Consider the following 24,163-nt stretch of genomic DNA (forward strand, 5'->3'; position numbering starts at 1 on the left):
GAACCAAATGCTCAACATCAAGGTCAATGGTTGGGTTATTGTGACTTTATTGACGTCACTGTTACAATCTGGCGTTTGACCGAAACCATGCATCGATTCCAGATGTAAGACAGAACTGGGAAGTGAATTTATTAGAGTCACGCAACCTTGCTTGATACACTCATTTCGTAATATTTGAAAACTGACAATGTATTTTAAAAAACACGGGGCTGCATATATCTACCCAGCTTGAGGTGCCAGACCAAAAATCGGTATGTCCAGACCGTCCAAGACAAAAACATATCTTATCCATGCCGTTTGGACAGAAAGTAACTATGTACAGACCATCGTGCGCTCAAAAACCCTATCTCCAGACTTTCATGCGTTTAACATTGTCTATGCCCAAAAATAATTCGCGCGCTTCGAAATTGAAAATTGGTGCGTTCATGTCCAGATTTTCGCGCATTGAAAAACGCCTATGTCCAGACTTTCGTGCGTTCATTTTTCTTGACCGTGTAATTTTGAATGCATGACGGCCCCTGGCGCATTCATTTTGGCCTGGACATCTACTTTTTGTCTGGTAACTGAGCCTGGGTTGCATTTTAAAACTTGCTTAGGAAACATTGATTTTGATCGCCTATGTTTTGGTGTCCTAAATTTTTGTGAACAAATCGTTTGCACAATTTCGAACTAATAATTGTTTGTAGGGCCTGAACGCTTAGGAGCTAGAAAGAAATGAAAATAATTCATTGTTCTCTAATGAAAATTTGTTCTCTATTGGACAACGTAAATTGGCTAAGTAATTTTAGCGTTGTTTAAAAGCGTTTTTATATTAATTTTACAATCAGTTATGACATAAAACAAAATTGATATGGATTTGAGAAATTTGCCTGAGGTCTTTACACTGAGAAAATGCAGCCTTTCATGGGGGAAGAAGAACAAATGCTTAGTTAACTGCCGGTCCCATATGGGCGTAGAATGCATTCAAAACACTATTCCTCTTAGTGTCCAGACTGTCGTTTTGTTTGACTGGTTTCTTCTCCGGATATCGAATATGCATCAATTTCACCATCGCGTCAATCTCCTGTTTTCCATTGTATTCCAATACTTCCATATCGTCTTCCATAAAAGTCTATGACGCAATTTTGTTTAACCAAGACGTTCTAATTTTTTAACTTAAAATTTCAAAGTCTTGAAAGAACGCTTGGTGCTAATCATAGGTTTTCTTTGTAGACACATATATTTTGTTATCAGTCTGAGCAAAACCTTAATGGCAACAAAATAAGTACCCGGGTTGGCCCCATAATTCAAAAAGCTATAGAATTACTACTAATTATTATGGCGTCTACGAATAAGTTTATTATTGAATGAAAGTTCTGTAAATAGAATTTTTTGAAGTAATACGCAAAGCGCAAGAACAAAACGCAAAAAATGCATTAAGAAATAAAGTAGCAAAAATCCAAAAAAAAATTATTTTTAGTGATCGGGTAATTATGGGAAATTTGTCATAGAAACCAATAAAAAAGGATATTCCAGATGACGAACATTTAAATTTTCTTTTGGAAATCGCCGATTCTTTCCTTCAATTATATCTGAACATTAGGCAACCAATTTATGCACTTCATAAGAACTGTGCACCAATTTGTGCATTAGTACTTCATAAGACATAAATTATGAACGAGAAATTTTTTAAAAACGAAACGTTGTCACTCATCAACTAGACACAGGTTCAAAATTCTTGAATGTTTCGGGAGCCACTAAAACATGATAAAGAAAAAAATTGATGAAAAAATACAAAAAAAATTCCCATCCGTTCAATTTAAAACCACTATGGAAAAATCAAGAGGCTTAGAAAAAATCTCTCATTACTCAATTGTTCTCCCTTGTATTTTCCGAGGGCCATGAGGTCTCAAGAAATAAGCATAACAATTAACGTCGGGCGAACTCCTCTCAAATTACCCTCGATTGGTTGGCTCAGTCAGTAGCTAGCCACGGTTTAGTGAATCTAGCTTTAGCTAAATTGAAGGGGGCGTGAGGTGAGCGCAGCGGAGGGGTGGGGGAAGGGGGATTGCACCGCCAGGAAGGGGGGGCTGATGGGGTGGAGGGGGGGGGGGGGCAACGGTGGGAGGGAGTCTTTGGCTGCACGGGGCCCTTACGGCCTGAACAATGTGCAGGGGTGGTGATTGGGAGGGGTGGGGGTAATTGTTGTGGGGGGGAGGGGGGTGGGTGATGGGTAAACTTCTAAGAACCATCCTTCACACTATAAGTAGATGTCTCCAAAGCAGTTTCTGTGAAGCGCTAGCTATTTCCCCCGTTTTTGAGGATGAAAAGTTAATCGGATCAGATGAAAAATTGGTCCAGCGAGAAATTGCATAAAAAGACCAACAGGACTATTATAATTGCTAAAAACTTCGTTTGAGAGCAATTAACCAAGACTCTTTAAATACCTCCTCTTTGTTGTTGCGGAGAGGTATTAATCATAGAATTTTCACTTACGATGATGTTGCAATCAGGGAACTTTGATTTATGGAAAAGTCTGAGCCAAAGACATTCATTTACCACAAAGTTGTATTTTTACAAATATTCTACTTTTTTGTTTGTTAGCTCAAGATTTTTTAGTAAATTGAAAGTTTTTTGCTTAAAACGAATAGTTTTAATCAGAACCCGGGTCAGCCCGGGTAGTTGACATTTAAAATCAATTTTTTAAGCATGCTTGTTAAGAAACAAATTGTTAACAAGTAACGAAGCTGACGACAATAACCACGGTTTTTAATTCCAATCTTTGTGTTAAGGGAAAATAAAGCCATAGGCTACAATCGGATTTTTCACAAAAAACAATAATTGGGCCAAAAATTTTTCACAAAAAAAGTTTAGCTGGACCCAAAATATTTAAAAAAGACTTTAGCTCGTCCCAAATTGAGGGATGAATTTTAGCTCGACTCAAAAAAATTTAGTCAAGCTAAGGTCTTTTCATGGATTCAAGTCGAGTTTATCACCAATTAGAGTCAAGCCAGGTCTTGTCATGGGTCCGCTATCAGTCTTTTCATAGCCAGTTAGGGTTGAGCAAGGTCTTTTCGTGGGTCCACCATAAATATTTTCAAACCCAAAAATGTCCAGTTAAGGTCTTTTCATGAATCCGCCATTATTCTTTTCATAACCAACAAATTCGAGTTAAGGTCTTTTCATGGGTCCAAGATTAGTCTTTTCATAAGTGTGCTTTTTGTCACTAAAACTTTACTCGCAAATCTATTGCTCACTATTGCTTATAATGTAGTCAACATGTAAACTCCCTCACTTTTTTATAATTTTGAAAAACCTCAAAAACTTGCATTGTCTTTTGAAAAGATTGTTCATAAATCTGGAAGGGAAAACAAACTGAATAGCGCCACATTTTTGTCATGATTAAGGCAAATAAGAGCATCATACTTAAGCTACCTGGTTTCTTCCAATCAACCACTATGGTAATATACTCCATCTGTCATAAATGCTTTATTTTAAGAGTTGACAAAATACTTGAGTCTTTTGGCATTTTTCCACCTGTTTTTAAAGTTGGACTGCTCTGGTGCAAAGTTGTTTAGTCTTGCTCTTGTACTGCTTCTGTATATACAGAAGCCAACAATTTTTTTCAAAATTTCGGACCCATGAGTAGACCTTAGCTTGACCTTAACAAGCTGCTGTACCGTGCAATTATAGTCAATATTGGCCCCACATCACTAGACTTTTGAAGTCTTTTCATGAGTCTGCACCTAGACCTGGGATCAATTTTGTAACTTGCTTAAGTAATTAATAGTTTGTTTCAGAGGTGTTCTCTAGAAAACAAGTGCCCTGATTTGTACAAGTTTTGAATCAGTTTGTAAGATTTTTGCAAGTTTTAAGTTGATTTATCACTAGGGTTACCGTAGATTGAATGCGAGAATAATCACAATAGACTTGGAAACAAAACTACAATGCCTTCATTCGTCCCGAGGTCTCGCTTTTGATCAAATTCACAGTTTCCATGATCTTAGGGTAGTCTCGAAACACAGACCTTCCAAAAACCAGTGACAGCCAAAACTGGATCTCAAAGATGGCGAACTCGGCAATTGTGAGTTTGTCCTCGAATAGACGTCCGTCCATTTTTAGGTTGGACTCAATATTAGCCAGGGCGTTCTGCATTCTGGATTTGCGGTACCCGGGCAGTGGGGATGGGGCTAAAGCATGAATTGATAATAATTTTGCTCGCATTCATTTCTGGACCAAAAAATTTCTACAGAAATTTTTTTGTTGTTAAGGCAAACCGCAAACTGAAAATAACATTACAGTTACGATGATGTTTTTGGAGGATACGCCAGACATGTAACAAAATGTTTTTTTTTTCACAATTATATTAGCCGATCCCAGAAGTTGTGTTACTTGTTGTAAAAACTCTAATCATTGAAGGCTATCTATCCGCAACATTTAATTGACTGTTTGGCTTGTTAGTTAATAATTTTTTTAAAAAATGTGCAGGATAAGCCGAGTTTGATGTTTTTTTAATCAGTTAATTGCATAACAAACTGCTAGGGTTTTCAGTTGAAATTTCTGAGATTTAGATGCTTTTTTCGTGCAGTGGTGTTTCTTCATTTTCAGGGTAAGGTTAAGAAAGAATACGACAAAAAGAGCTAGAGACGGTCGTTATCTTAAAGTTCTGTGGCTGCTAGCTAAAACTAACTTTTTTTAACGAAATTTCAGTGCATATTAGCAGAAAGTTTTGTTCAAAAGTTCAGTTGAGATTTTTTTAGATTAATTTGATTGGTTTCCAGCGCATTGGTTTGATTGGTCTTACAAACATTTGACAAACTAAGATGGCTATCTGAGAAGATCTTTTAAGACTCTCGCAAATAATGGTTATCTGTTAAGAGTAAAATTTTAACTGTTTTCTGCTAAAACTTCAAAAAGGAAACTTACCAGGTTAAATTATTTAAGAGTGCTCCTATATATTTCTCATTTCCGTCAAAATTTATAATATTTTACGGAAAATGAAAGTTTTTTTACTATTATAATTGATTAATAAGCTTCTCAACAAATTTTTACCCAATATTACGAAATCATCCAAAAACAGGCGTTGTTTATGTCTAGTTTTGTATCTTATGTTTGAGTCTATTAGCACTATGTTTGAAGATGTTTTCAATTTGACTTCTATCAAAACATTTGTTATTTTTGAAAACTTTAGCTTCAAACAAAATAAAGATTTTTTCTTCCGTTACTTAAGTGAAAAATTAATGAAAAAGAAAGATCTTTTATCTACGTTTGTTTTACATTTTTTGTACTAAATTATTATCAACTTTTGGATTGTGTAATTTGCTGATTCAATCAATTTTGAGACAACTAGAGGAAAAACATTGTCAACTCAAACAAACAAAAGTTGAGAACACGGTTGCCTTGTTGACGAAAAAAAAGAAACATTCTTCTTCATTTTGATCTCAACTGGACGTTTTTTAAACTTGTTGCCCCAACCGCCACATTTGTAAAGAATTCGGCTATTTACAATAATAATGAATACAAAAACTATAAACTTTCAAAACTAAAGGGTTTGCTTTCAGCTAGTACTTTGCAGCATTTTAGAAAAAATGTTTCTCATTCAAATAAAAAAATTACCTGTTGTTGTTATTTGAAGTGAACACAAATGAACATAACCTAGAGAGCTTTGAATAAAACAGACTGCTAATCAAAATCAAAGTAAAAGAGTTTGAGAGACGCTATCGCAAAAATCATTTGAGCCAGAAATAAGAGCCTTGAGAAAAAAACCATCTCTTTTGGTATTCGCTAAAGTTGTTGCCTTCAATGTTTTTGAAAGTCATTTAATGAACTAATTCTGTTATTTTATAAGTCACAAATAAAATGACGAAAAATATAAAGATGGGTGTAAGAACCTAGAGCAAATATTACCGCATTAAAGTACCAAAACAATGTGTTTTTTCAACTTTTCCAGATGTTTCTTGATTTGAGATTCAAAATATATCAGAAGCATCAGAAACAATCAAGAGAAATAAAAGCAAATAAATCTTTCTGTCTTGTCAAGTTATGTGTCATGATGTTTTGCTTCTCAAATATGCCATATCGGATCCATTCTGTAAAATTTTAATCAAGTCAAATTTGAAAACAAAGAGAGTTTTTGTAATACAAATAGTTTGAGTAGAGCATGTTTGCAGACAGATTTTTTAAAACAAAGTTTTCTTTCAAGAAAATCGACCTTTCACAAAACAATATATAAAAAACAATTCACATATTTTTGCCATTTATTAAAACATTCGTCGATCTAGAGGTTCTATTTTGCACACAATTGAATTCGTTTGAGAGGTTAGAGAAACCGCCAGAAAAATAAAGGAACATTCCAATTTTGTTTGTTTTTTGTCCTTTTTTTCAAAAAAGAATACTTTTCTGTAAATTTTTTTGTAAAGGAGGAGTGTCACAGTTGCTCACTTGGATACAACTTCTTGTCAATTGCAATCAGAGAAAATGTCGTCAGGGCTTTTCTTTTCTTTTTCTCTTTGATAAAATTTTGAGCGTCTGTTCAACTTTTCTATTCTCATGTTATATAATGTATTTCTATTTTGCTTGAATCAAAAACATAACAACATAAACTGTGTATTAAGAGGAAGAAAATGAATTCGCAAAAAGCAGGAAAAAATTTTATTCTGTCTATTTAATACTTAATTTTTCTTATGATTATAGTTGTTACAATTAGCGACGTTTTATCTGACAATTTTATTATGATTATAAAATAATATTCTTTTATGATTATAAATTAATTCAAGACTGCACATACCTCCTACCTATGGTAATTTTTCTTTCAGAAGACTACTTGACCTGGTTTTTTACAAGTTTCCCGCTAGATCCTTGGCTAGGAAGGGGTTCTAGCAAAAGTTTTTGTTGAGGTAGACCAACCAGCGTAGAAAAAGGTGCTTTTAGTTTTTATGATTTCTCAGTAATCTAGAGCTCTGAGATAATACATTAATTGTTATTCTTTTTTCCCGAAACGTGCTGTTACTCTATGTATGATACACTAACCCCATCTTCAAAATTTTCGAAACTTGACCTCGAAGGTGAAGTCGGAGATGCCAACATAAGGGGGTTGATCATTATTTGAGACGAACTCTACAACGGAAACATTGGAATGACCCAATTCCGACAACAATTTTTGCGAAGAACGCGTATGATAAAATTTCACAATTCAGCATTTCTTGAAAAATTTAGCTACGCTGCTAACCTCATTTTTTCTTATTTCATTCTATTGAGCGTAATGAGTGCTGAAATGTCATGATAAATTGCTTCAAGTTTTAAATGTCAATATTCGGTCTTCGACGTTAACTATTGGCCTTTTAATTGTCTTAAGCAACTTGAATTTTACAATTTTGTTAAATTTCATAAAATTTATTCAATTTTTTATTCATGCTTAATCAATCTATTTGACTTAATTGGTTATGCCAATGTTACTATGGGTGTTTTTTTATTTATATACAGCCCTTTTTCTAGAATTCAGTAATGTTTGATAATCCAAAAACCAAATTGTTTACTTCTTATCCTGTTGTTTAGTTATATTCTAAATATTGTTCACAGTTGTTAATTAACAAAAGTGATCAGAGTGCCTTGTCTTTATCCAATCCTTGGATAACTTTGCTTATTCAGAATAATATTTCAATTAAAGTGTTCTTCGAGTTTCAAGCTGCAACCGAGGCATAGAGTTGAAACAATTTGATTGACTTTTTGGTTAGAAGCTAGGGATCTAGAAAATTAGAAAATTTACGAACCAACAGTAAATTAGTACTCGATACGTAGTCAGATAGCAGCCGTAACAACCTTAGTGAACATTTAGCATAAAGAAGAGGCGACTAAAATTGGAAAGATCCAACCAATTGTCCTTTGTTTTTTCATTTCTCTAATTTGTATATATGTACATTTTCAACTTGCAGTCTTGCTCCCATTTGAAAATTGTAACCAATTTTTATCAAGTTTGATCAAAGTGATTAAAAAAGGTCTAATTTAGTCAAGTTTCACGCAATTTAATGCTGAAATTTGATCAATTTGTTGGTTTTTTCTCTGCACTTGGCGCGAACAGGGTAGCAAATTACTAACATGAGTACATGTATCCACACATGACCATAGTGAGGTCTACATTGCACAGTCCCAGGATGTAGTCTATCATGCTGCTCTCACTTCCATTGTCACCCAGGAGATACAGGTGTTTCGCAATACGTCTCGCCGCCACTTGGTTGCTATAAATGTAATCAGAAAACTAATAAATTTTTCCTGCGTGATAGCAAAGAAACAGCATTAAAGCGAACGGCTCCGCTCTTCTGTATTATGCATCTACATTTCAGATTGTTCTTTATGAGCATATCATTGCTCTTCTTTGGTGGGCTTTTTATCCAAAATATAATAGCGCCGCTCAGAGTTATAAAAACTGAAACTCGTTGACAAAAACTAAATCAACCGGCATTTGTTAACGTTAGATTAGCTGATAAGTGGCACTTAACATGGTGCCCACTTTTGTAATTGATGATATTAAAATTTAGTCGAATAAACTATCATGTTCTTGGTGTTAGTAACCCGCAATAAGTAACCCAAATTGAAATTGTTGTTGAAGTTTTGGAGATTTCGGAGAGACAAAAAGTAAAAATTTGACTCGAGGAGAAAAAACTGTTTAAGAAATGACGTTTTTTTCAAAAAAATTTACCTTAAAATTTTTTGGAACTATTTGCTAAAATGCGCTGACTTTACATGAGAAGAAGAAATTTATGAACAAGAAATAATAATTGCATTTTCACCTTGGTAGGATTTTAGATGAGTATCTGGCAGCCAGTAATTGCTCCGGCTCCTCCCTTGTTTGAGTTGTGAGAAGTACATACGGCAATACTTTTTCATCCTTTTCAGTTATAGAATCAACATCAACAGTCATAACTTCACATTCCACATCCCCATAGGCACACAGAAGTCTAGAATGTTCATTCTCTATTTTAGTTCATTCTCTATTTTAGTTCAAATCAGCGTTGGATGATTTTTGAAAGAACCCAACACCGTCCGAGGGTTTAAGGTTTTTTCGAATCTAATTAGACCATATAATAAACTTGGACCTCTGACCATACCGTTGCATGACCCGCACTTTGAGCTCTAAAAGTTTTATTGAAGTAATTTTATCAAGCGATAATTTTATGAAGGTTATGGTATATTCGAAACGAAATTTTGTCTAATATTTATTTTTTGAATTTCAAATTGAGGATCTATGCCCATGATGAACAATTAAATATAAGATTCATTAATGGCATTTTATGGCCAATAAGAAACACATATGATATTTGTATGGTTGCTAAGATAAATTCAGTTTTGTTTTTTTAAAAGGTTTTCTTAATACCAGAAGCTGTAATTGCTGCACAACAGAAGGCTATGAGGCCCTCCCAAAAGGCAGCCTTCCTTGAGGACAGGAGTTAACAAAAGTTGCTATGATATCATTTAGAACAAGGAACATTACCTTCAACTTTAGTTTTTGGCTATTGGGGTACTGCGGTACACAATTACGCTTTGCAGCAAATTTAGGCGCTCGGATTTCTCTAATAAAGAACAAAAAAAGAATAAATTTTTCTTGATATAAATTAAATGAAAAAATCTTCCTTGTTTTCTGAGAAAAAATGTTTCTGAATTGCTTGACTATGTTATAGACTATAGTGCCAAAGGTTCCACATATAAATACTAAATGAATATTATATTTGATTCAAAAATTCATAAAATCGTAAAATCATTCATAAATTAAGCACGAAAAAGTTGCCACAATTTTCATATTTCTGCTTTTTTTCTTTACTGATCTTCTTTTGTTTACTAGGAAACCATTTTTGATTTGAGTATGTTTGCGAGGATTCCATAAAACTTTATATGACTTAGTATGATTGCTAAGAATCGTATATGAATTAGTATGATTGTTAAATTTCTATTATAGTGTTGTTCATCCCGTGTTTGCTTCTCTCCCTTTGAGACAACTGATTATTTTCTTTCTATATAGACCTCTGTTGAGAGATCTAGTTCAGTTACTGTATGCTGTGTAATTAATAGCAGTTTGCCACACATCATCCAATCATTGGTATTCGCTGTAAAATTTATAGCAAAATAACACAGAGAAAACAATAAGTGTAAGCGTATAAAGCTACTATTTTTAGACTTCTGTAGTTTTTTAGCTGAAAAGATGATGAAAATAATTTTTTGGAACCTTGAAGACCAAGACCTGTTAGTTATCACTATAACACGTATCTTATTGCAAAAATAAACCAAGTTTTGATATAGAGGGATCCAGTGAAATTTCTCTATATGTTTCAAAAAATGTTTGCTTAAAGTCTCTTTTTAGGATGTTGTAGAGGATGGGATATTTATTGTGATATTTTTCTGGTTTTTAAGTGTTTTTGGTATTTCGCTAGATTGTGCCATCTATATGAAATGCAATCCATGTATATTTTCCCTTGAACTGCAATAATTTGAGAAAAAATCCTCTCAAAAACTTGAGTTTTGTAAAGCTTCAAGCTTATTGTTACTTTTCTGAGATATGTAGTTTTTTTATAAGACACGCTGTGTCAATTGATTTCGAGGCTCAGTGTCCCTTTTTGGCCACTCGTTTTTTAAAAAATGTTCTTGGTTTTTTGGGACACAACTTTAGTATTTTCGGAGCAAACCTTGCTACCTCGCATGGAACATAGTGTCCTCTGTTCTATTCCTGTTTTTGTTTTCAAAATTTAGAATCTGTAAACTTTAAGACAAATTTTTTTTCGGCCAGTTTTTGATTAAAAAATCCAAGGTCACTTTTGTAAAAAGAAATCATTGTGCAAATTAATGTGAGAGTTGCAATTTAGTTACAATTTAACGGCATAGTTATAAAACACTTTACAAATTAATGTGAAAAATGCAATAATGTGCAAATTAATGTAAAATTTGCAAAACCTGTTCGTAAAAAAATGCAAAAATAATACATTAATTTACGAACTTTGCGAATCAATTCGATATATTTTCCAAACTAGACCTTAGGTTTGGACTAGGGATTGACAATCAGTGCCAAAAATCTGTTGTGATTAGAGCTCAAAATGAATTGCATGACTTCAATGTCTATTCCATTCGATCATTTATAGGATACTTTTGGAGTAGCTATTGGATACATTGAAAAGCTATTTATTAAATAAATTGTATTGATTGACATTTCAGTATAGCTAAACTAATTGAACGAAAAAATGCTCACAAGTTTATATTAGCCCAATCTTTGGAAGACATCTCCTCGTCTTTGTTTTTTAGAGTTTACCTTAGTACTTTTTGTTTTGAATTCAGGATATGACTGTCATGGTTGATAACACGGGTCAAAGAATTCAACAAGTTGAATTTTAAACTAAATTTTGAACTGAAAATATACAAAAATTAGCTTGTATTTATAGTAATTATCTATGCGAAAATATACAGAGAAAATTTAGATTAGCTAAAAATATTTTACATGATTGGCATGTGAATAGATCTTAACTCCGAATCCCGGAGGTGATTTTCTATTTTCATCAACATTTTATGAGAATCATATATGGCTTGGGTACAATCGAGTTCAATAGTTGGAGGTTGGTGGATGTTAGAATCAGGTTTCTGTTGGTGGGAGAATTTACTTCTGACATATGATTGATAGGTCAATAAGATAATGATAGCTCCAAAACAAAATTAGAATTGAGTTTAGTTTTGTGGCCATTACTTATCGACACAGCAAAAAATTTCGTCAGGTAAGTTCTTCTTTCGTTCTTTGAAACTTTAATAAAGAAAACTTTGTGGGAATAGGTTCTCCAATTCTGTCGGGTTGTTTTCTGTTTCTTGTTGATGTTTGTAAAGACTCTGAGGTTTTGCGTTGCAGGTGCTCTACAGATGAAGTGGCTGCAGAAGTTTCATCTTGAAGTGAAGGTCCCACATCTGTGTTCTGAAGTTGTTGTTCTGATTGAGATATGGTCTCCTCCACTGCTGGTTCAGTTTTCACATTGTCCTCGTCTAGTCTCGCAATTTGGTTGTCGCTCACTAGAATAGTCCGTGCTGAGTTTTCGAGCAGTTTGAAAGATGTGTTCAAGCCCTTCCTGATGATGAAGGTAGCGGGAACTGTCTTGGTCTTTTCGTTGGCCTTGAATAGAATGGGTTCGCACAAGTCGAAATCAGCTATTGCTGGTAGTCTCAATCTGCGTCCCAACAAGAGTTCAACTGGAGTTTTGCCCCGCGTCTTTCAAGTGTTGCGATGTGTCATCAGTGCCATTTGCAGGAATGCTCCAAATGACACATTAAGATTGGGACGCTTGAAGTGCCCGCTTCACTGTCTGAACTGCTCTTTCAGCTAGTCCATCATCTCTTGGATGATAGAAGGGTGATTCGATTTTCTTACTTCTCAGTGATTCACACCACTGTTTAAGGTCACCACTTACAAATTACTCTGTAAGTGGTGAACTCTGTAAGTGGTGACCAACACCTACAGAGGTCACCATTACTCTGTAAGTGGTGACCACCACAGTTTAAGGTCACACTTACACTTACAGGACCAATATCAGATACTGAAGTTTTTGGTATTCCGAATCTTGCAAAGATTTGACTAAGATATATTTTAACTGTTTCTCATGTTCTATTTACCGCGGGGAAAGCTTCTATCCAACCAGAACCCGCGTCAACAATTACTAAAATATTGCCCTGGTCCTTAACATAACCCCAGTCCATGTGGAGCCGTTCCCAAACGTCGGCTTCTGGCCACGTAGAGACTGTTTTTCCCAGACTAGGCCTGTTCATTTGACAATTCTTACATTTACTAACACAGTGTTGAACGTCTTGGGTAATGCCAGGCCACCATGCTATCATTCTGACTGATGCGTCAATTGCATTCTGCCTGGGATGTGTCTCAAGCGCTTTTACCAAAACCAAGTGTCGTAGTTTGGGTGGAATGAAAGGAACAACACCTCTGAAGATGATTCCATTATGTAAAGTAAGTGTATCTTTCTGTTGTTCGAATCCTTTTTCCGCTTCTGAACTTTGTTTCCAATTGCCGCTTTTGATTCGTTTCATTATATCCTGGAAGAGTCTGTTTGTTCCAAGTTCAGTTTTGATTTCTGCTTGGGTCACCAGATCAATCTGGGCGAAGTAGATGCTATTGATTGCGAAGTACACTCGATCGTTGTCCGATTCGTCTTCGTCAAAATCCGTTCTGCTCAAAGCATCTGCATGGGTATCTGCTCTCCTGGTGTGTACTTCAACTCATAGTCGAAACCCATTAGAGCTATTGCCCATCTTGGGATTCTCGCTGATGCTGTCTTCGGGATCTCCTCGTCTGGTGCAAAGAGATATTTGAGTGGTTTGTGGTCAGTCTGTAGGGTGAATCGTCTTCCAAGAAGTAATTGCTCAAGTCTTGTGACCACAAACACAATTGCCAGTGCTTCCCGCTCTATGTTCGAGTAGTTTTGCTCCGCTGGAGTCAATTTTCTCGATACATATATGACTGGATGTCCTTCTTGCGAAAGAACCCCGCCAATGATTTTTTCAGAGGCGTCAGCAGTAACTGTTGCTTCTTTTTGCAGACTATATGGCTGCACTAGTGGTTTAGCACATAATTCATTTTTTATGTGTTCAAAGGTTTTTTGTTGCATTTTGCCCCATGAGAAATCGAAATCGCTGTTTCTCATGTTATTTAAGTGTAGCATTTTTGTTGCAAAATCAGGTCTCATTCTTCCGCAAAAATTAGCTAGCCCAACAAACGATTCGAGTTGATTGTTGTTACTTGGTGCTTTTGCATTTTTTATTTTTTCAACATGTTTGGGATCTGGTGCTATTCTCTCCTTTGAAATGGAGTATCCCAAAAAGCTAACGCTATCGACTGGCTTTGAGTTAGATTTTTTCTCATTATTAGTAAAATTTTTCTTACGTAGTCGACTCTTGACAGCAATCATTCTCTTGTCGAACTGCTCCTTGGTAGTTCCATACACCAATACATCGTCTTGAAAGATCACAACACCTTTGATTCCTTTGAGTGTTGATTCGATGCAATTCTGGAAGATTGAAGAAGAGTTTTTCAATACCTGAGGTAGTCGGCACATCTTGAACAGTCCCTGAGATGTGTTGATTGTGCATATATCTTTTGCTTCTTCGTCAAGTCCAATTTGATAGTAGGCATCTGAGAAGTCAATTTTGCCAAAGTATGAGGCCCCATGTAGGTTGTGGAAGATCGTCTCCATGTCTGGTATTGGGTAGTCGCCATACATGACCTTGCCATTGATGTGCACTTTCAAGTCCACGCAAAGTCTCAATTCTCCACTCTTCTTTCCCCGCTAACACCACTGGAGATGCATTAGTGACTCCTCCTGGCTGTACCGGTTCAAGGATGCCTTGTCTGACCATTTGTTCCAGCTTCTCTGTGACCTTGTCTTGAAGAGGTAGAGGTATTTTTCTGGCTTTGCAGAACATTGGCTGTGTTCCTGGTATCAGCTTCACATGAGATTTATAAACCTTCACAGCAGTAGATGCTCTGCTGTGATGTTGTTCTTACTGTGCTTGGGTAGAAGGTCTCTACCAAGTAGTCTAAAGATCAGACTGCTAGTTGTTTTTGCGTGAGCCTGCTTCCGTTCCACTCAACGTCACAAGTAAGTTATCCCAGAAGCGTTAGTTGATGACCGTCATAAGCTTCCAGATGTCTTATCTTACCATCCATTTGAGGTTTACCAAGCTCAGTCCATATTTTTGATGATCTCACTGCTACCTGCAAGTGTCTACCTGCATTTTTACTTTGCAGTTATTTATTGAGATATATTCCCATATCACAGACATGCTAAAGATTTGTTCTTTAGTATAAAACATTCCCATCTCCGATGCTGGAGATGCTTGCTCTGAAGAAACATTTTCTTCTTCGCAAATGTTATTCTGTTTATTGTACTTACCTAAATTTGGTTGGGGTTTGCTTCTACACATTTTTGAGAAGTGTCCCACCTTTTCACAGGTGTTGCATTTTTTACTTAGCGCTGGACAGGGTCTACTAGAGTGTGGCTTACCTCCACACCTAGTAAACATGTTGTTGCTTTTATTAGCCGTAATATTTTAATTTTGTTTTCGAAAGGTCTTTTTGAAGTTGAACCCAACTTCTTTTTTCACAGTAAAGGGCTGATTACCTGATGAAGCACTTGCAAAAGCCATTGCTTGACTTCTGAAAAGTAAGCTCTCGGACATTTAGTAACCGACATTGCTGGTTTTGCATTAATAGCGTCTAGTAGTCTAAGTTTTGCTTCAGGGTCCCTCAAACCTGAGATAGACTTTATTTTTACCAACTCCTCTTCGGGGTTGGCCGCTGTTTTCAGTTTTTCGAAGTCACAATAGCGTGCTTTTTCTCTAAGATTTGATAGGAAGTCGTCGTCTGATTTCCCTACACCTTGTATTACGGACAAAAATTTAGCCCGTTCTGCCGTTATTACTCTCTCTTTAGGAGAAATATTATTTTGAATCGCTAATCTGATGTTTTTATACGGAGTGTCTATCAAATTCCTAGGACTCATTAGGCTCCTAAGTTTAATAATTTTATCTTGTCCGCATATACAAAGAAAGAGGTTGGTTACCTGTAGGTCCTGAAAGGTACCATCGGTGTTGACCTTGTCCTCTTCTCTGCGCGACATTTCGGCACGAAAGACATAATCCATGCAGTAGCTGATTCTTCATTCAGCAGATCCAAAATTTTTCTGTCTGTAGCTGGACTGGACACTATTGTTGTGGTCGATAACACGGAGCAATGAATTCAATAAGTTGAATTTTAAATTAAATTTTGAACTGAAAATACACAAAAATAAGCTTGTATTTATAGTGGTTATCTATGCGAAGATATACAGAGAAAATTTAGATTAGCTAAAAATATTTTACATGTTTGGCATGTGAATAGATCTTAACTCCGAATCCCGGAGGTGATTTTCTATTTTCATCAACATTTCATGAGAATCATATATGGCTAGGGTACAATCGAGTTCATTAGTTGGAGGTCAGTGGATGTTAGAATCAGGTTTCTCTTGGTGGGAGAATTTATTTCTGACATATGATTGATAGGTCAATAAGATAAAAGATAGCTGCAAAACAAAATTAGAATTGTGTTTAGTTTTGTGGCCATTACTTATCGACACAGCAATAGAGTTCGTCAGGTAAGTTCTTCTTTCGTTCTTTGAAATTTCAATAAAGAAAACTTTCTTGATGTTTCTTTGAAACCATCACATCCTCCCTCCTTTTTTAAGCAAGTTTGTGGGTATAGGTTCTCCAAATCTGTCGGGTTGTTTTCTGTTTCTTGTTGATGTTCGTGAAGGCTCTGAGGTTTCGCGTTGTTTGTGCTCTGCAGATGATTTGGCTGCAGAAACTTCATCTTGAAGTGAATGTCCCACATCTGTGTTCTGAAGTTGTTGTTCTGATTGAGATATGGTCTCCTCCACTGATGGTTCAGTTTTCACATTGTCCTCGTCTAGTCTCGCAATTTGGTTGTCGCTCACTAGAATAGTCCGTGCTGAGTTTTCGATCAGTTTGAAAGATGTGTTCAAGCCCTTCCTGATGATGAAGGTAGCGAGAACTGTCTTTGTCTTTTCGTTGGCCTTGAATAGAATGGGTTCGCACAAGTCGAAATCAGCTATTGCTGGTAGTCTCACTCTGCGTCCCAACAAGAGTTCAACTGGAGTTTTGCCCCACGTCTTGGAAGTGTTGCGATGTGTCATCAGTGCCATTTGCAGGAATGCTCCAAATGACACATTAAGGTTGGGACTCCACGCTTGAAGTACCCGCTTCCCTGTCTGAACTGCTTTTTCAGCTAGTTCATTAGCTCTTGGATGATAGACGGGTGATTCCATTTTCTTAATTCCTAGTGATTCACACCACTGTTTAAGGTCACCACTTACAAATTCAGGACCATTATCAGATACTAAATTTTTTGATATTCCGAATCTTGCAAAGATTTGACTAAGATATATTTTAACTGTTTCTGATGTTCTATTTCCCGCGGGGAAAGCTTCTATCCAACCAGAACCCGCGTCAACAATTACTAAAATACTGTCCTGGTCCTTAACATAACCCCAGTCCATGTGGAGCCGTTCCCAAACCTTGGCTTCTGGCCACGTAGAGACTGTTTTTCCCAGGCTAGGCCTGTTCATTTGACAATTCTTACATTTATTAACAAAGTGTTGAACGTCTTGGGTAATGCCAGGCTACCATGCTATCATTCTGACTGATGCCTCGGTTGCCATAAACCCGATAAATAGTTCTACTCTAACACTAACGGCAACGTTTCAAGCCACTAAAAAGCCTGCAATTTAAGAAAGAATATTGAGACATCGGAGTCTGATTTTTTTATTGGGAGATGAGGTTATCTAGGATGATTGATGATAAAGTATTTATATTTTCTCATTACAAATAGTTTGTATTGTGTCGACGGTGATTTTTCCAGTGAAGTCTGTTCACATAATCGGACGGTTTTTGAATTCAACGAGAAATCAATTTTGAGTGGCTATTTAAGTTACAAAGAAGAAGTAAAGATGGCTAAAAAGATAAGTTTTAGTTGTGACTTCTTTCACGGACTTCTTTCACTTATTAAACTGAGTTTTTAAACAAAGCCATTACAAGTTGAATTTTGCTCAAGATTTTCTAAGAGCAGGTCTTCATTCGAAGTGATAAAGTTGAATTCTTTGATTACCTTTCCCGATTCTTCGATTACAATAAAAAAATCGAAGAGTCAGATCAGTTTAAAAAACTGCCTCTTTTCTTTGTCCCTCACATAGAGTTCATTGAGTACGGCATGTTTTCCGCGTAAGGCAAAAATTTGCGAACGTTTTCTGTGAATAAAAAAACTGAGATGACAAAAAGATCATGAAAAACACAACGGCAGAAATGTACAGTTGAAGGCAAAAATATCCCATTTTACTGAAAAACAACTTGATGAAACTCGTTTAAGCATTAATTCTCCCAACCACTAAATTAAAATGCGGGATAGGGTTTTTTGCTACCATTCCTTTTACGTCAATTTTTGACAATTGAGACATTTTGCGTATAGTTACGAATGATAAAAATGATACATAGCAAAGCTGTTAATACTGAATTGTTCCTTCTAAAAGGTTCGACATTTCTTGATGAAATTTTAGTTTTCAAACTTTTCAAAATATATTTCCGAAATTTTTCGCTTCTTAAATGCTTATATACTGACATATAAATTGAATTAATAAGAAAATGCGTCTCTTTAAAATGGTAATTTGAAGTTCTTTTCCAATAGAGCAATTTGAAAAAACTAGTGTGATAATCTTAGGAAAAAACAATTCTGTTCTGACCAATGAGAGTACAAGTCAATTAAAACTGTTCTGCGGTCACATATGGTTGTAATTGTTTAATTCAGCGTAGATTCGATATATCACTAAGTTGAACAATTTTAACTTTCACAATAATTTTTATTTAAATAGTCTCCAATGGAAAAATTGGAACTATTGTTAATCTGAAACTGAAGCCCTAATTCCTACTTAACAGAGAATTGACAAAAAAGTTTACTCAAACTTTTTCTTTTGAGGCTAAACAAAGAATAGTTTTTCACGCACCTTTCGCCCCAAGATTTACTCTTTTTATATAACCGCATCAATGTTCTTTTCGTTAATTAAGCTATTAAATTTTTTCCATTAATAGGAGTAGGGCAACTTCTTGCTGCATCGAACTCAAAGCCTTTTTTCATACCAATTGGAGCCAGTTAAAAAGGAATATGAAATTATATCTACGGATATAGCCGGAAGAACCTATTTAGCTTGCTAAAGGAAAAATATAAAGCAAACCACCTAATCACAGTAAAATTGAGCGGAAACGTACGCATTGGATGTGACAAATTCATCAGTTCAACATTAGAATCAGAAACTCAAGCAATTTTACATCAATTTTAACTTCTTCAATATTTTTTTCGACTACCATAGAGTGGACTATTAAAGTAGACGTTTTCTTCAGCTGTGCTGCCTTAATTATATAAAAGTTGCTAAGATCCTAAAAGGGATTTAAAAAATCATTAACTCAACTTTATTTTGGAGTTCAAAGTCTTACAGGTAGCTAAATGCGAAGAACAATTCATTTCTCAAGATGGCTACAAATGACATGAAGTTCATAAAAAGCTAATAGCGTAATGGAGACATATCGAAACAGTTTTCCTCAGCATTGACCCGTGAACAAAATAAATTAATAATTTACAACCTTTGCGAACCAAATCGATATATTTTCCAAACTAGACCTTAGGTTAGGACTAGGGATTGACAATCAGTGTCAACAATCTTGTGTTTAGAGCTCAAAATGAACTGCATAACTTCAATGTCTGTTCCTTTCGATCATTTATAGGATACTTTTGGAGTAGCTATTGGATAAATTGAAGACCTATTTATCAAATAAACTATATTGATTGACATTCCAGTTTAGCTAAACTAATTGAGCAAAAAAATTGCGCACAAGTTTAAATTAGCCCAATGTTTGGACGACATCTCCATCTCGTCTTTGTTTTTTAGAGTTTGCTTGAGTTCTTTTTGATTTGAATTCAGGATATGACCAACATTTTTATCATGGATATTAGGAAACTGTCACATGTAACCTTCCAGTAATGCTATCCAAAAATAGATTGGAAAAGAAACTGAGGTGAACATCACGTATGCCGGTAATCTCAACATTAGACTAATGATGATTATAAACCTTATGAACCGTAAAAGATTTGCCAAAAACATTAACAGTAGTTCTACGCTGTGACTAACGGCAACGTTTCAATCCACTAAATAGTCTGCAATTTAAGAGCAAAGAGACATCGGAGTCTGATTTTTCGATTTTTCTTTGGGAGATGAGGTTATCTAGGATGATTGATGATAAAGTATTTATATTTTCTCATTACAAATAGTTTGTATTGTGTCGATGTTTTTTTCCAGTGAAGTCTGTTCACATTATCAAGCGTTTTTCAATTCAATGAGACATCAATTTTGAATGGTTAGTTTAGTTACAACGAAGAAGTAAAGGTGGCTAAAAAGATAAGTTTCAGTTCTGACTTCTTTCACGTATGAAGCTGATTCATATTTGAGTTGTTTAAACAAAGCCATTACAAGTTGAATTCTCCAGATTTTGTAAGAGCTCGTCTTTATTCGAAGTGATACAGTTGAATTCTTTGAGTACCTTTCCTGATTCTTCGATTACAATAAAAAAAATCGAAGAATCAGATCAGTTAAAAAACTGCTTCTTTTCATTGTCCCTCATATAGATTTCATTGAATACGGCATGTTTTCCGCGTAAGGCAAACATTTTCGAACCTTTTCTGTAAAAAAACTGAGGTGACACAAGGATCATAAAAAAAAGATCATACAAAAGATCAAAAAAAGAGCATCAAAGTGATGGCATAAAAAAATTGTAATATCATAAAATATCATCAAAAATGATGGTAAAAATAGCCTATTTTACTGAAAAACAACTTGATGAAACTCGTTTAAGCCTTAATTCTCCCAATCACCAAATTAAAATGCAGGATAGGAATTTTTGCTAGCCCTCCTTTTACTTCATTGTTGATGAAATTTAAGTTTTCAAGTTTTTCAAAAAATATTTCCGAAATTTTTTCGTTTCTTACATGCTTATACACTGACATATAAATTAAACTAATACGAAAATACGTCTCTTTAAAATGGTAATTGCAAATTCTTTTCCAATAGAGCAATTTGAAAAAATTAGTGTGATAATTTTATGAAAAAAACAATTACTGATTTAAAGACGGTTTCTGTTCTGACCAATGAGAGTAAAATTCAATTAAGACTGGTCTGGGGTCACATATGCTCATCATTGTTTAATTCTGAAATAGATTCGATATAGCAGAAGCTCAACAATTTTAAGTTTCACATTTTGATTTAGTATCCAATGGAAAAATTGGTTAGCACCCGGGCTGACCATCCAGAGCATTGCAGTACTGAACCAGTGTAAATCCATAGACCGTATATAACCATTTTTACACTTGTACATATTATGTTCATGTCAAAATATAGACTGATCAGTCTATTTTTCAGAGTAAAATTGGTATTCTGTGTTTTAACTGATTTTGATCTGTCAATTACTATTTTCATACAATTATAAGCTTAATTAACATTATTGTATATCTCTTGTCAGCCTAAAACCATTCTGTTCTAAACTCTTTTTTATATAACCGCAGTAATGTTCTTGTCGTTAATTATGCTATTAAATTTTTTCCATTAATAGAAGTAGGTCAACTATTTGCTGCATCGAACTCTAAGCCTTTCTTCATAGCAATTGGAGCCAGTTAAAAAGGAATATGAAATTATTTCCACGGATCTAGCCGGAAGAACCTACTTAGCCTGCTAAAGGCAAAATATAAAGCAAACCACCTAATCACAGTAAAATTACGCGGAAACGTACGCATTGGATGTGACAAATTCATCCGTTCAACATTAGAATCAGAATTTCAAGCAATTTTACATCAATTTCAATTTCTTCAGGATTTTTTTCGATTACCATAGAAAGGACGATTAAAGTTGACGTTTTCTTTAGTTGTGCTGCCTTAATTATATAACAGTTGCTTAAAGATCATAAAAGGGATTTAGAAAACCATTAACTCAACTTTATTTTGAGTTCAAAGTCTTACAGGTAGCTAAATGCGAAGAACAATTCATTTGTGAAGATAGATACAAATGAAATGAAGTTCATAAAAGCAAATTGCGTAATGAAGACATATCGAAACAGTTTTCTTTAGCATTGACCCGTGAACAAATACAAAGATAACCATAATTTGACTAACACCTGAGCCGGATGAATTGCTATCGAACGACAGACGGATCAATGTAATTTAGATGGTGGCACAGCCTAAAATATTCTATGCCAGCAAAAATACCACCACATGTGTTTGAACCATGGACTTCCACCTTGACATTCTGATTTCATATCTGCGCAGCTACAATTGCTTTCTTTTGTTTTCGCTTACAACCGCTTTTAACAAGGAACATGATTTTAGAAAGATCGCGACTTACATCACTCAAGAATGAAGAACAGTGAAGTCACAAAAAGTTCTCTACAAAAGCCCAAAGTCGGCCAAGTGAAATTTTTGCATGCAAAAACGGCCAACGCATTTCAATATGTGCTTCAAACTTCCTTCGAGAACAATTTAAAGCATCAGCCGACAAAATAAACAAAGATTACAGCTTCGGTGATAGAAAAAATTTAGGTAAAAATCTCAAGAATTGGAAGATTGTTCTGTGAGGCATTTAATCCTACAGAAAAACTTTCACATTAAGTATTTTGAAATTTTAGTTATTGATAAATTTTCCGTACTGATTTTGCACATTTTGTTAGAACACTTAGATTTTTTAGTTACTAATCGATTCGCATTTGGCAATGTTGCTCTTTCAGGGAAGTTAAAGCGAAGCATCGTAGGGCTGTAATTCTGAACTGAGAGATAGACTTTTCAGCTGAGCTCGCAGAGTTTTTGTGATGCACGCTTGACTTCAAATTATTGCTCAGTCCTTTTGTCTACGGTTCTTTCATAACCTATTGAACAAGATGTTATTTAATAAGTTGGCTCACCTGCTTTGCATACAGTACCTGATGTCGACCACCTTCGCTTGATTTTTTTGACCTTTGAAAGTTTAATTTAAAAATCTGATTTCGAATTCCAGTTTTATCATGTTACATCGACGAAAATTTCAATAAGCGCTCAAGAAGGCAAACGTCATTTCGATAGTCGGTGAGAGCAGAGAAAAGCAAAACCAAAAGCAACGTGACCAAAACTTGATTGGGTTTTTAAGAGCCACTATTTGATGCGCGTTGACGAATAAAATATTAAGACATGCTGCTCATTTCATATTGAGTCGGATCAAAATTCTTTAAAAAACTAATATTATGCTTATCGAAGTGAATTGATGCTTCAGTGTAAATTTGCAGTTAAAATGCCGCACTCAACCGTTCTGCCAAATTAGTTACAAAAATTAGGCTTTTTTCAAACCATCAGTCCAAGAAAATCAAAACTAAAATATTTAGAGACAACATTCTTGTTAGAAAGCTTCAAAAAATGTAAATTGTGCAGTAAGCTGACTAGCAGCTGCATACAGTGAATTTCCGCATTTTTCCTAACTAATCGATGTGAATTCAAGAATTATATTACATCAAGTAGGGTTTTAAAACAGATTTTAACATAGCGCGTTTGGTCAATGATCAAACAAAGCAACATACATCAACAAAGAATGACTGAACATTTCGCAGCAGAGATGTCTGTACATACCGTATAAGTAGTGATCGACCGATAAAAGGCGTAGTAACAAGCGTAACTTTTTCCATTTTAGACCAATTTCCGCCAAAATGCCAAGGGTCGGTTATCGATAGACAATTCCCGCAGTTTGCACTAACTTTAAATTTAGCTGAAGGTAACAATTACGTTTGGCAGAAAAGACTGGATGCCCACCGTCCGAAAAAAAAAACTTAATTCAAATTACCTCAAGAAACGAGACGAGAAGTCAATTCTTGAAAATGTTATTCCGTTTCTGTGTGAATGAACTTTACGTGCAAGCTTCATTTTTTCTCTTTGGGAAATTTGTTTGATCATTACGGCGGGGTAGAGTGGGGTGGGGGTTTTAGGTAAATTTTTGAGAGTAGATATACTCAAGCCACTAATTAAACTCAAAATGCAAAGACTCCACGTTACAACGAAAGCGGGCATTGTCGGAAGAAACATTACCCCGTCAACCTCTCGAAGCTATTCTGTAAAATTTAAACTTGACAGTTGCAAAGATTGATCAATTAAAATCCAGCGTCAGTAAGGATTGTTTCTGACAAGAGCGCAAGTAAGCAATAGATGCAAATATTTGTCCACCAATTGTTCAATGACCAACTTCGACTTTAAAGGCCCTTTGAACAAATGCGTTTGGTGGAAACAGCAACACAAAAACGATTTGTTACTCTTTCAAATAACTAACCAAGCGTTCAGATTCGGTTTGAAGAGGCTATACATTTCAAACAGCTGACAAATTGTGCAATAGACTGTTCGCTCGACATTTCAAATTAAAACTTGAACTTGCTTAACATATTCACGGGAGTAAGTGAAATTCTCTAGCGTCAAACTGTTATAAAATAACCATAAAGGCGTAAAAACTTTAATCCTAAATAATTCGGTTTTTCTAGGCAACACAAACTGTTCTCCATTTTGACA

At 35.2% G+C, this 24,163-nt stretch overlaps 1 protein-coding gene across 2 annotated transcripts; it reads right to left on the reverse strand.

Moving 5' to 3' along the window:
* Positions 1-711: 711 nt before the first annotated feature.
* LOC142353627 (uncharacterized) lies at positions 712-24,084 on the reverse strand. Of its 2 annotated transcripts, none has more exons than XM_075405923.1 (6): positions 23,693-24,084; positions 23,240-23,327; positions 8,766-8,933; positions 8,074-8,213; positions 3,931-4,169; positions 712-1,111 (listed from the first exon to the last, which is right to left on the reverse strand). In XM_075405923.1, exons 2-6 carry the CDS (start codon positions 23,293-23,295, stop codon positions 926-928), a joined length of 789 nt encoding a protein of 262 aa, XP_075262038.1. In that variant the 5' UTR covers positions 23,296-23,327; positions 23,693-24,084; the 3' UTR covers positions 712-925. The 2 variants fall into 2 exon arrangements, with proteins under 2 accessions (XP_075262038.1, XP_075262037.1); XM_075405922.1 differs by having other exon boundaries at positions 23,240-23,334; positions 23,693-24,083.
* Positions 24,085-24,163: the final 79 nt, after the last annotated feature.

Source organism: Convolutriloba macropyga, chromosome 14 (assembly GCF_964194025.1).
Source record: "Convolutriloba macropyga chromosome 14, txConMacr16.3, whole genome shotgun sequence".
Lineage (NCBI taxonomy): Eukaryota > Metazoa > Xenacoelomorpha > Acoela > Convolutidae > Convolutriloba > Convolutriloba macropyga.

What these genes read in the sequence shown, in the direction of transcription:
- LOC142353627 (XM_075405923.1), bottom strand. Translation starts at nt 23,295, where the DNA reads ATGGAAAAAGTTACGCTTGTTACTACGCCTTTTATCGGTCGATCACTA. An exon ending in GGTCGATCACTACTTATACG is followed by an intron (nt 8,934 to 23,239) that starts GTATGTACAGAC and finishes TGAACATTCTAG; the next exon opens with ACTTCTGTGTGCCTATGGGG. An exon ending in GTGTGGATACATGTACTCAT is followed by an intron (nt 4,170 to 8,073) that starts GTTAGTAATTTG and finishes TTCATGCTTTAG; the next exon opens with CCCCATCCCCACTGCCCGGG.